The following is a 13,733-nucleotide window of genomic DNA, read 5'->3' as shown; positions in this document are numbered from 1 at the left end:
GTCACCCGGATATAGCTGGGTACGTGGCACCGGCGCCCCCTCCGAAAAGGCTGGATGGGTCCATCTCAGCAGGAAGATAAATATTGTTCTCGTCCTTCTCACTTACGATTTCCCGGCAAGACAGACATTCTTTTTCCTCCCATCATAGCGACCTTTGAAATGAGAAGCCTACCATGCTGGTACCTGTCAGATGTAGTATTTCTATCAGAATCCAGATAGAATTTTTTTTTTCTTCCCTTTCCGTGCGCGCTGCTCACTTCAGTCGGCCGTGCGATGGGAGGAAACCTCGAAGGCCATCTTTGAAAACTGGTTTTCAAAGTTCCAGGAGAAATGAAAGAAAGGAGAAGGAGGCGTGCTCTGTGCAGCAAAGGCTCGCAATGTACTATGGCTGGCACTGAAGTTATACATAGGAACACAGTCCAGTCGGCAGTTTTCACAGAACTGCACAGCCAGTGCTGAGAGTGAGCTCATTCACTGCAGGGCGCTGGCCAGTCAGTGCTGACGAGTCTCTCCTGGCTGCCGGCAATTTGTGACTATCAGAGAGTGCTGGGACTTGTAGTTCTGCAATGTCTGGAGGGTAGAAAGTCAGCCTAAAGAGGTCCTGTCATTCCAGAGTATGGATATGTACTCTTACAAGTATGCCTGAACTCTGAACGTCTTTTTCCAGTAAAAGGTATTGATGGCTTTCTCCTCTGAGAAAGGTTTATATAATTACTTTAGTTTATGTCCCAGACAGTCCCTGGATATCCACATTTAATAAGGTTCCCGGTTCAATTACTATCTGCATTGAGTTTGTATGTTCTTCCCTTGTCTGCATGGGTTTCCCTGGCAAATCAGGTTTTCTCCCACATGCCAAAAACAGAGAGCTAAGCCCCTCCCACATCCAAAAAAAATGAAATGGCTTTGGACTACAATAGGGACATAAGACAATATTTGACTCTGGTAAGGATTAGATTGTAAACTCATGTGAGTGACAGTGACTTAAAGAGGAACTCCAGTGAAAATAATGTAATAAAAAAAGTGCTTCATTTTTACAATAAATATGTATAAATGATTTAGTCAGTGTTTGCCCAAAGCTCTCCTCTCCCTGATTGACATTCTGACATTTATCACATGGTGACATTTATACTGCTGGCAGGTGATGTAGCTGCTGCTGCTTGCTTTTTTGGCAGTTGGAAACAGCTGTAAACAGCTATTTCCCACAATGCAACAGGGTTCACAGACATTAAACTGCCAGGACCATGGTCCTCACAGTTTCCTGTGGGAGGGGTTTCACCACAGTATTAGCCATGCAGAGCCCCCTGATGATCCGTTTGTGAAAAGGAATAGATTTCTCATGTAAAAGGGGGTATCAGCTACTGATTGGGATGAAGTTCAATTCCAGGTCACGGTTTCTCTTTAACCAAATACACTGTGTAAAAGCCCTGTGGTTGATGAGGGTGCTATATAATTACACAATATAGTAATAATTTAAAAGGAACGCTAGGTGATAGGTATATGAAGGCTGCCATGTTTATTTCCTTTTGAATAATGCACAACGCCTGGCTGTCCTGCAGATCCTCTGCCTCTATTACTTTAAGCCATAGACACGGAACAAACATTAAGGTCAGATGTCTATGACAAATGTCTGCTTCCATAAAAGCAGGAAGTAGACACTGCGGATTTATTTCAGGATTTGGATCAGCTGTAACAAAGAAATGTTTTTCTTTAAATGTCTTTATGCTGTTGCGTATCTTTTAGAGCAGAGAGGAAGTTCTGAGTTCAGGTCTGCTTTAATGGGGTTCAGAGGGGGCTGTATTTTTCTTAAAAGTCGGAGATTCTCTTTAAATGGTTAATTATATTTCTTTGTACATTTTTAAACCCAAAATGCAAAACTGAAAAATGACAGATCGCGTGTAATCTTCTCCTTTGCTGAATAGACAGAAGATGAATTGGAAATCTGACACCGAGCGCTTTACCCATAACAAGACAGGTGACGCCACAACTGCCATCGTTAAGCGCTGAAAAACAGGAAACCGTGTCAGACGCCAGCTGATGGCAATTCGCTAATTTCCACATTACAGAACAAATCTGACTTGCACCGATTTTGTCAGTCGGTGACAAATGACACGTAGGACAACCGGAGAACGTGCGTCTAATTGTCGCACGTGACGGAAGCGGTGTCAGCAGCGAATGCTGTTTTTAGGGACGTTTCAGCTATGTGGTGCAATTCTTTCTTTTCTTTCTTTTTTGTGCATTTAAGCAGATTTCTTAGTTTCTCTATACTGAGAGTGCTAATCAACTCCTGGAACAGAGCTAAAATTAAAAATTGCCAAAAACTTGACTTTTTTTGTGTATGATGACATCCTATTTGCTTAAAAAAAAACAAAAAACAATGGAACAATTGGTCACAGGATCTGATTGCTCACCAGTTGAAATGGCCAATGAAATGCTCCTAATTTAAAGTACATGCTACTAATTTTATATGTTTTTTAAGCAACCCTGAAAAACAAAACAAAACATAAAAACAGTATGATATAATGAATTGTATGTGTAGTACGGATAAGGAATAGAACGTTCGTAGCAAAGAAAACAATAACATTGCAGTTTTAAAACCACACACTGTTTTTTAAGCTATAAAACAGAAATAATGACCCTTTGAACTTTCCTGCAGTAAAACCTTATTATCAAGCTGTCTTTCACTGTTTCTTGGGTGTTTAAAGCGGAACTGTAGATACAAATTAAACACATTGTTTCACTTACCTGGGGCTTCTGCAAGCCCCCAGCAGCTGTCCTGTCCCGCGCTGAGTGTCCGTTCCCCCGCCGCCGCTCCATTCCTCGACTTGTAAGTCGAGGTCAGCACAGCCCTGCCAAGCGTATCCTTTCTTCGCGTTCCCCTCTGCAATAGCAGGGAACGCGAAGAAAGGATACGTGTGGCCAGAGCCGCACAGGCGCAGTGGCCCAGCAGCGAAACCGAAAGTAGCTGGCGGCGGGAGAACGGAGGCTCGTCGTGGAGCGGGACAGGACAGCTGCTGGGGGCTTGCAGAAGCCTCAGGTAAGTGAAACAATGTGTTTAATTCGTATCTACAGTTCCGCTTTAAAGGGAACCTTAACTGAGAGGCATATGGATGTTCCCTTTTAAACAATACTAGTTGCTTGTCAGTCCTGCTGTTCTCTTTGGCTGCATCAAACACCTGAAACAAGCATGCAGCTAACCCAATCTGACTTCAGTCAGAGCACCTGATCTGCATGCTTGTTGAGGGGCTGTGGCCGAAAGTATTAGAGACACAGGATCAGCAGGAGAGTCCGGCAACTGGTATTATTTTAAAAGGAAAAATCCATATCCTTCTCAGTTTAGGTTCCCTTTAAGCGCTTCAGAAAACAGGACTGTACTCAACCCAAGATTAGTTGAATAGCTCAGAGAAGCTCTTTTGCATAGATAACTGAAGTTTCTTAACTCTTCCTGTACTGGAAAACAATAGGAGGCTATTCTCTTTGCTACGAACATTCTATTTTTTAGCTGTATTACACATTCAATTTATTATCTGTTTATTTTCACTTCAGGTTTGCCTTATGGTGGCCACCAATTGCCCAATCTTTTTCATCCGATCTTACCATTCCTATGTAATATAAGGGAACTGCCTAAATTATCCAATCAATATATTCACTCAATTTACCCTTATACTACATAGATTTGGTTAAATTGGATAAAAAAGATTGGATCATTAGTGGCCACCTTTAAGGTGCCCAATAACGATACAATCTCAGTTGTACAATCTTACCTCATCTAAATAATAAGAGGAACTTCATAAAGTATCCATATAAAGTATGTTCACTCAGTTTACACTTCTATGACATGGATTTGGTAAGAGTGTACATTGTTGCCACCCTCTATTAGGGAGGGTGTGGCCCCAGACTGACTGGGGAGGGGACAAGAGCCAAGGAACAGATAAATACAATTTTTATTTATTTAAAAAAAATGTGGGTGCAAAACTTTAGGCATAATTAATTTAAAGTAATATTCTGTTAAACACATACAAAAAAACCTCACTGTGCCTTAACCAGCTCTGCTTTCTACTCAGTGGCAGTGCAGGGAATTAGCCTCAATGAGAACCATATTTGTTAAGTCAAGTGAGGTCTTCCTAAACACTAATTGCCAGAAACAAACAAATGAGCTGGATTTGCACGATGTCATTTGCTGGTAATTACACATGCAGAGCACATACGGAAGCAGTTACACAGCATGATGTAATGCCTGGTCAGCAGACCCCCTTATGTCAACCTGGGTTGGAGGATGGAACTAACAGAAGTTCTTGTAAAACAGCAGAAGCCATTCAGAGAAACCTGCAAATCGTCCAAAGCTTTATGTGTGCCTCTAGCAAAGTCCCAAACCAGACAAGATGCAGCTTTCTGTTCTCAGTCAGCTGAGGCTCCTGTACCCGACTTAAAGAGGAACTCCAGCAAAAAAAGTAGGCAGTTAAAATTTGACAGATCCGACAGGTTTTGGAGCCATCTCCTCATAGGGGATTCTCAGGGTTTTCTTTGTTTTGTGTCAGTATAACTGACAAAATAGAGTGCAAGTGATTAGATAGGCTGGCTGGTAACTTACTATTTTGGCAGTTAAACTACTGTTCAGGAAATGCTTCCCCCATGAGGAGATGGATTAGTCCAAAATCTGTCGTTTCTGTTAGATTTTAACTGCTTACTTTTTTTTGGGCTGGAGCGGTCCTTAAAATCTACAATTTAGATGCCATATTTTATATGCATTTCATAGGGCATTAATTAAAATTTCCATGAAATGGTTACTTTGCAAAAGTGCAACTGTTTTTGGTAACTAAGGGTAACACGTGAAGCACCAGTTCAGAGATGTTTATTTCCTCCATAGAGACCTGGTTGAGACTCCATCCTTTGTAAGAGAGTTCAGGGCTGAGTGCTGTACAGTATTGTTACTATGGAGGGAGATGGTGTGACACACAATGAAGCTAGAGAGATAAACAGGAGAACAATAGCTTTGGCCTATGCTGGGACAATCTGACCCGCCAGTCCAGACCCCTCTCCGACCCACTGAAGCTGCCATCCGCATGCTACATTCCCCGACAGAGACGGCCCTAAACAAGAACCCCCTGGTGTGTGTACGAAGTCTTACAGTCAGGATAGGCCATCAGTTAGCAGGGAGGCGTAGTTCCAACTTACTGCGCAGTCACTCTATACCCTGCAGAGCAAGCCCATGTGACTAAAAGGGGGAGTGTTTCAGACTAAGCTCAGACTGCTGTACATAGGAGAGCAGTTATAATCCTTTCTTATTTTGCAATTTAATTTTTTTTAACAATTAAAATTTTTTTTTGTTAAGTATAATTGACTTAAAATAATGTTCTATTAAATATATAAAATCTGCCTCATCTGAGGCCTTTAAGATCAGCTTCAGTTCTTGGTTTTTCTCAGTAAGGCTGGGTACAGCCCCCCTTACTAGCTTCCTATAGTTGCCTCCTCAGCTGCTGCCCCTTTCTCTTTTTGCCATGTCTATGGAGATCACTGCATGCAGCATGTAAAGAAACAACCTTGCCTGATGTTCTAGCACTTCCCCCACCCCCAGTAAGTGGCCGCAGCATAGGTAGCCAGGAATAGGTGTAGCCAGGATAGGTGCCTGCAGCATAGGTAGCCAGGGATAGGTGTAGCCAGGATAGGTGACCGCAGCATAGGTAGCCAGGGATAGGTGTAGCCAGTAGTAGGTGCCTGCAGCATAGGTAGCCAGGGATAGGTGTAGTCAGGATAGGTGGCCGCAGCATAGGTAGCCAGGGATAGGTGTAGCCAGTAGTAGGTGGCCGCCGCATAGGTAGCCAGGGATAGGTGTAGCCAGGATAGATGCCTGCAGCATAGGTAGCCAGGGGTAGGTGTAGTCAGGATAGGTGGCCGCAGCATAGGTAGCCAGGGCTAGGTGTAGCCAGTAGTAGGTGGCCGCAGCATAGGTAGCCAGGGATAGGTGTAGCCAGTAGTAGGTGGCCGCGGCATAGGTAGCCAGGCATAGGTGTAACCAGGATAGATGCCTGCAGCATAGGTAGCCAGGGATAGGTGTAGCCTGTAGTAGGTGGCCGCAGCATAAGGTAGCCAGGGATAGGTGTAGTCAGTAATAGCTTCTCGCAGCATAGGTAGCCAGGGATAGGTGTAGCCAGTAGTAGGTGGCTGCAGCATAGGTAGCCAGGGATAGGTGTAGGCAGTAGTAGGTGGCTGCAGCATAGGTAGCCAGGGATAAGTGTAGCCAGGATAGATGCTTGCAGCATAGGTAGGCAGGGATAGGTGTAGCCAGTAGTCGGTGGCCGCAGCATAGGTAGCCAGGGATAGGTGTAGCCAGTAGTAGGTGGCTGCAGCATAGGTAGCCAGGGATAGGTGTAGCCAGGATAGATGCCTGCAGCATAGGTAGGCAGGGATAGGTGTTGTCAGGATAGGTGGCCGCAGCATAGGTAGCCAGGGATAGGTGTAGCCAGTAGTAGGTGGCCGCAGCATAGGTAGCCAGGGATAGGTGTAGCCAGTAGTAGGTGGCCGCAGCATAGGCAGCCACGGATAGGTGTAGGCAGGATAGGTGCTCGCAGCATAGACAGCCGGGGGGACGCAGCAGCAGGGGGTACAAATACTCACTTGCCAGCAGCCAGGTCCTAAAACGCTGTACTGGCTTCATTCTACTTCCTGCTCTTGCATCATTTCCTTGTAATAGCGCCCAAGGGGCCCTGTTTCAGGGAAATGGGACGCAAGAACAAGAGGAAGATTGAAGCCAGTACAGTGTGTAGGACCTGGCTGCCGGCAAGTGAGTATTTGTATCGCTGCCTCTGTTCATGCGCTCACAGCTGCGTCGCATCCCCACTGCTACATTGCCCCTCCCCCAAAAACCGGTAAAACGAGATTGTGTATGGTATGATTATCATGCACAAATCAAACCGCGGTATATCGTCATACCGGTATACAGCGGCAACCCTAGCCTCCATTACACATAGGTCATTCATAGGTCCGTTCACACAATTTTATCTCTTTATCCTCTTCCAGGTGGACATAGTTAATCTATGAGCGGTTTGTGCCGCTTAATCCTACCAGGGAGATTTCAAATTCCGCCCCACGTGCACACGCTGTTCCTGTGGCTCTTGCTGTTCCAGCTGCAGCCCACTCGCTTTGCTGTCACGGTGACAGCAGAGCTTTCGTATCTCAGTCAGAGTATCTGTATTTCGTTTGGAGCCAATGTTTTTGGCTTCTGACCAAAGACTTCCGAAGCCTCTTGCAGCAGCACAGAGCAGTATTTAACTGAATGGTCGAATACTACTAAAGGGGTGACAGCACTGGAACGAGGAGAGTGTGAGAGGAGCAGGAAGGCTCTATAGGGTCTAGAGCCTTCCCTTCCCATAGGCAGGTATAAGTTTTTGTTTTTTCACTTGAAATTCACTTTAAAAAGGGATCCAAGCAGCTTTTTTCTGCAGTTTGTCCTGGTTTCTAATAGCTGTAGGAGCTGCTACTCCCCCACCCCCCCTCCCATTTATCCAGGGGAAGGTGTGAATGTAATCAAGTGTCACTCTCTAAATTGTTTGAATCACATTGTCCTATTTTCCCACACCCCGCTGATGAAAGCTGAAAGCTTTTGTTTGCTCATTCCTACTGGTAATCACAGCAGTCCTTATCTGCCTGCTCTTTCTGTGGACAGCAAACCGCCCAAGTAGCACAATAAAAGCCCCTAACAAACATTTAAAGGGGCACTACAGCAAAAAAAAATGTAAAATTTAAAATATGTGCAAACATATATAAATAAGAAGTACATTTTTTCCAGAGTAAAATGAGCCGTAAATTACTTTTCTCCTATAATACTGTCACTTACAGTAAGCAGTAGAAATCTGACAGAAGTGACAGGTTTTGGACTAGTCCATCTCTTTATAGGGGATTCTCAGCAAGGATTTTATTCTTTATAAAGATATTCCCTAAAAAGGATTTAAACAATGATGCTGGTCAGCTTCCCTGCTCGCTACACAGTTTTTTTGGCAGTTGGACAGAGCAACTGCCATTCACTAAGTGCTTTTGAAAATAAATATATACCTGAGAATCCCCTATAAAGAGATGGACTAGTCCAAAACCTGTCACTTCTGTCAGATTTCTACTACCTACTGTAAGTGACAGCAACATAGGAGAAAAGTAATTTATGGCTCATTTTACTCTGGAAAAAATGTACTTCTTATTTGTATATGATTGTTTGCACATATTTTAAATGTTACAGCTTTTCGGCGTAGTGCCCCTTTAAATGTAAAAAAAATAGGAAGAATTTTTTTTTTTTAATTAATGAGCCACATTGTTAGTAAGTATTTTCAACGTGCTATTGAGATGCACTGGGTGCTAAAAAATGGTGCTCAGTTTACTTTAAGGGGCCAGAGCCATCAGGTCTCAAAAGTGTTTAACAAGCCACAGGCAGGGATCCACAAACACTGTTGCTAGTTTACTATCAGTACAAGCACACAGCTTATACTTTTGACTACATCTTAAAAAGTGGTAAATGGTGCAAATGTATTGATTTACTTATCACAATTTCAGTACATTGCCAATATAAAGATAATTGTAGTAGTTAGCACAGCTTACCTGTCTCCACAGCTATCTGGTACCCGGCCTCTAGCCGCCGCGACGACCTTTCCAGAACCTCTGTGTTATCCAGCAGGTGAGCCCGCTGCCAAAAGACAGAGAACAGAACACAGTGTTACCGGGATCAAGGATAAGACGTCAGAGGTTGATGCAGAGAAGGTATCTTTGCTGATTAACTGGTTTTAGCATGATCATGTATATCTATGGGCCAAGGTGAAATCTTAAGTCCTGAGAAAAAGTAAGTTCAACCCCTGAAGAAATGAGAGCATTTGATGAAAGACAGATGGTGGTCAAAGGTCTCATCCAGATGAGTAGAAACAGGAAAACACCTGCAGAGCAACTTTAAGTGAATCTGTCAAGTTTTGCAACATTTAAAAACGGATATTTTTCATACAGCTTGAACACCAGAAGCTCCACAAGAATTAACGCCTGGACTTTTAGGAATTCAGAAATGGTCCCATACCCTTCATCTGTCCACAAACCAATGCAGAGTTAATTGGTAAAGGCCCTGTTTAGGGTTGTGTTCTACACACCTGCAATGAATTTCACTTAATAAAGATAAAGTGCTTGGTGAGAGGTCCTTTTGGACCTCAATCAGTAAGGAGAATCTTGCCAGCTATATTTCAGGAAATTAAGCATAAGAATGCTTCATTTCCTAAAATATAGCTGGTAAGACAGGCGGGCCAGCAAAAAGGTTTGGGCCAGCTAGTCCTTTATCAAGATGCATTTGAGAAAGGGCTACCTGAGCACCAAATCTCAGTAAATCTCTGTAGCATGCCAAATCTCAGGGATTCTTTGAAGAGCACTAACACTTAGGGAATCTCTGAAGAGCACAAAGAACTAGAGAATCTCTATCAAGCACAAAGTCTCAGTGAATCTCTATCAAGCACAAAGTCTCAGTGAATCTCTATCAAGCACAACGTCTCAGTGAATCTCTATCAAGCACAACGTCTCAGTGAATCTCTATCAAGCACAAAGTCTCAGTGAATCTCTATCAAGCACAAAGTCTCAGTGAATCTCTATCAAACACAAAGTCTCAGTGAATCTCTATCAAGCACAAAGTCTTAGTGAATCTCTATCAAGCACAAAGTCTCAGTAAATCTCTGTAGAACACCATGTCTCAGAATTTCTGTAGAGTGCCACGTCTCTGTGAATCTCTGTGAAGTGCTAAATCTCAGTGTTTCTCTATAGAGCCCCAACTCTCAGTGAATCTTTGTAGCGTGCCAAATCTCAAGGATTTTCTGTAAAACACCAAGTCTCCGTGAATCTCTCTAGAGCACCAAGTCTCCGTGAATCTCTCTAGAGCACCAAGTCTTTGTGAATCTCTCTAGAGCACCAAGTCTCCGTGAATCTCTCTAGAGCACCAAGTCTCCGTGAATCTCTCTAGAGCACCAAGTGTCCGTGAATCTCTCTAGAGCACCAAGTCACTGTAAATCTCTGAAGAGAACTAAATCTCTGTAATCTCTGCAGAGATTCACTATTTATTCAATACGTTGCAGAGTATCAAATATCAGCGAATCAGGCACTGCAAGTACATGGGAGACAAGATGTTTATTTGATGAGTATTGATGCTCCTCGTCACATTGCACCTTCTTCATAACTCCAGAATATCCTGTTCTTTGTAATTTTTTTGTGTAATTCAAAAGTGGCTGATTCTGATGGTCCAATTTGCCTACACACTGTTGAGGATTTAAAGTGGACCTGAACTCTTGCACAAGACAGAAGGAAAACAGACAGGCTAAATGCTCTAAATACACACAGGGTGCATTTCTATAATTTCCCCTCACCTGTAACTAATCACAACTGTAATTTAATCGCTCAGCTAAATCAGCTCACGAGTCTCTGCTGCCTGGGCAGAGCAGCCATTTTTTAAACACAAGATGTTAACCCTAAGTCTGCTTCCATGAAAGTAGGAATTAGACACACTGCAGATGTATTGCAGGATTTGTATCAGCTGTAACAAAGTAATGTTTTTCTTTTAAGGTTATTATGCTGCTGCGTATCTTTTAGAGCAGAGAGGAAGTTCTGAGTTCAGGTCTGCTTTAAACAGAGAGCAGGGGATCGTGTTAGGGTAACAACTCTGTTTACTGAAAATTTTCAGCTTTTCACACAGCCAGGAGAGGGAGGAATGGCAATATCTAGCAAGCAGCTGAATACAAAGAAGTAATATGTTGTTTCTCGTTGTGCTTTGGCTTACTGATGTGCTGTTACAAGCAAAATGGCGAAAGTGCAAATAAAATAACCTCCCCTCGCTTTGATGAAACCCAGAACAAATGATCACCCCACAGTGAGTTTTATCTATGCTGAGTTTTAGGGCATGACCAACCACATTCTAATTGCACTGCTTCAACCGCACAGCAAGAAGGCAGGAGTGAACTGGGGATGTGATGTCACAGGAAACTGAGCTGTCGCCTATAGAGGGAAACTGCAGCTGCTCAACAGGGGGCAAAGATCATGTGACCACTAGTCTCATCTCAAAAATTATGTAGTAAAGTCCATTTCATAAAGTGAAATGTTTATAGTATATTAGCCATTCATGGCCTATACAGCACAGTCTTTGTTTTTCCCCTGGAGTACTGCTTTCAAAAGGTTCTATACATGCTTTGAATCAGATTATATTTCAAGGACACTCGATGTGAAAATAAACTATTGAAAGAAACTATTGTATCAATCTTCCTTCTCCTAAAAATGACTTTTTAAGATATTCCAGCGTTTTATTATTTACTTTTACTTTTTTTTTTACTTTTTAAGTTTTAACGGTTTTTGCTCAATTACACACTCATTGAAGTGTGCCAGAGCTAAAATCTAAGAACTATTGACCCCTTATATCTCTTTCCTGCTCTCAGAAGCCATTTTCTGCAAGGAAAGGGTTTTATGGTTGGAATTTCTTATCAGTGAGGGTCGTCACACTGTAGTCACTTCCTGTAAGAGTCAGGACTGGGTCAGCCACTTACATACCTGATATTTAACTCTTTCAGGTAGATAAAGAAAAAAAGGAACACAGTCTAGTTATTTGTGTGCTAGGCACTGTACATACACATGTCTATCTCATCATGTCACACGTCACCTCGGGTATCCTTTAAACAGTCAAAGCAATGTTCCTGATGCAGGGATGAGGTTTTGTGTTTACATGAAAAAAAAATCTTGCTTGCTAAAATTGTCTTTTCACCTATACTCTTGGTGCCACTGCCAGCCTGTTGGTTCAGAGGGTGAGAGGAAGCGAAGCAGTAAAAAACTGCGCCTTAGGCGCCATGGTATGAAGGGAGCTGCCACAGGTGGCAATGCTAAATGCCGCAAGTAGTGGCCATAAATGGAAATTTGAAAACCCGGAGTTGCTAGATAAGATAGCGGGGGGTGGTGCTACCCGGATTGTAAATTGCGGCTATAAATTGTGGGCACTAAATTTGCATAGCGGGTAGCCCCGGAGCCTGTTATTTTATCGGGCAGCAAAATTTATGTCTCTTAAAGAGAACCCGAGGCGGGGTTCTCACAACAAAATCCCTATACAGAGGCTGGCTGTGCCTATTGAGCCCAGCCTCTGTTGCTAATCAGAACCCCCCTAAATCCCCCCTGCACTCGGCCAGACCCCATAAATCACAGCCGCGCTGTGCGGCTGTGTTTATCTTCCTAACGTCCGTCTCGGCGCTCCCCCCGCCTCCTGCTGAGCTCCGGTCCCCGCCCCTTCCCTCCAATCAGCGTGGAGGGAAGGGACGTGGGCGGGAACCCGAGCGATACAGGAGGCGGGGGAGAGCGGAGACTGATGTTAGGAAGCCAAACACAGCCGCTGCTGACACGCTTACAGCCTCTGTATGGGGATTTTGTTGTGAGAACACCACCTCGGGTTCTCTTTAACGACGTTTATCGGGCTGTGTGGCAGCGTTTATTAGGTAATTGGGGGGGGGCAGTGTGCTTAAGGTTAGGCACCACCAGGGGGTAGGCATTGTCCAATTGTCCAACCATTTTACATTCAAAATCAGGTGCGTGTCTCTCATAATAATAATAATAATAATAATAATAATAACGTTCTGACTGCAACAGGGAGGGGAGCAGACAGAAATGTCTAAAAAGCTTATGGACAGCATCCCTAAAAGCATACATGAAAAAAAGGCACCTGGAAAAAAGGGCACAGGGGGTTGTGGCTAATAGAATATTGCTAAAATGAGCGATATTCCACTGCTAAATTCGATAGTAAAGTATTGGTAATGTTTACTGATATTTTACTATGGCTAAACCTGAACCCTACTCTCACACAGAACCCTCCACTAACTATGACTAACCCTAAACCCCTTTCCCCCCACCAGTGGTGCACCCGCTATACAATGCCACAATTTGCATTTCCGCAAGCCCCCGGCACCCGCCATTCTATCAGGTGCTGAAATTTAGCTTGTTTGCATTTAATCAGGCGCCTCCGGGCAACAAGGTTGACCTTCTGTGACACAAACTGCGACCATTATAAAAGCCGCAATTTGTGGCAAATAAGGTAAATTTAGCGGGCCCCGCCATGTACCCAAATTTCCATTCTTTGCCACAAATCACGGCTTTTATAATAGGTGCCTATGGCAGCGCCATTCTTTCCATAAGGGCTCTTGGGCCCTTTTTCATTGATTCATCTCTAGAGACCTCACTGCAGGGGATGACTGGCGAAGAGGCTCCTGATGAGGTGCTTTAAAGTGAACACAAGGTGGGAGTTATATGGAGGCTGTCATATTTATTTCCTTCTCAAACAATACCAGTTGCCTGGCTATCCTGCTGATCCTCTGCCTCTAATACTTTTAGCCATACCCTGAACAAGCATGCAGAAGTTTGGGTGTTTGACATTATTGTCAGATGTGACAAGATTAGCTGCATGCTTGTTTCTGGTGTTATTCAGACACTACTGCAGCTAAATAGGTCAGCAGGGCTGCCATGCAACTGATATGGTTTAAAAGGAAATAAATATGGCAGCCTCCATATCTCTCACATTTCATGTGTCCTTTAAAGGATACCCGAGGTGACATGTGGCACGATGAGATAGACATGTGTATGTACAGTGCTTAGCACACAAATAACTAGGCTGTGTTCCTTTTTTTGCCTGAACGAGTTAAACATCAGGTATGTAAGTGGCAGTTCCTGTCTGAGTCTGTGCTGGGTCAGACTAAAGTGTGACCCTCACC

At 43.6% G+C, this 13,733-nt stretch overlaps 1 protein-coding gene across 5 annotated transcripts in view; it reads right to left on the bottom strand.

Moving 5' to 3' along the window:
• VTI1A (vesicle transport through interaction with t-SNAREs 1A) overlaps positions 1-13,733 on the bottom strand; it is a 565,329-nt gene that overhangs the window by 365,802 nt on the left and 185,794 nt on the right. For all 5 annotated transcript variants that reach the window (XM_068256574.1, XM_068256575.1, XM_068256572.1 and 2 more), the window contains one exon: positions 8,581-8,665. In XM_068256574.1, the coding sequence (XP_068112675.1) occupies positions 8,581-8,665 (85 nt within the window). The remainder of the gene's footprint in view (positions 1-8,580; positions 8,666-13,733) is intronic.

Source organism: Hyperolius riggenbachi, chromosome 10, assembly GCF_040937935.1.
Source record: "Hyperolius riggenbachi isolate aHypRig1 chromosome 10, aHypRig1.pri, whole genome shotgun sequence".
Taxonomy (NCBI): domain Eukaryota; kingdom Metazoa; phylum Chordata; class Amphibia; order Anura; family Hyperoliidae; genus Hyperolius; species Hyperolius riggenbachi.
Note: the sequence above shows the minus strand (reverse complement) of the source record. Positions and strands in the feature narration are given on the sequence as shown.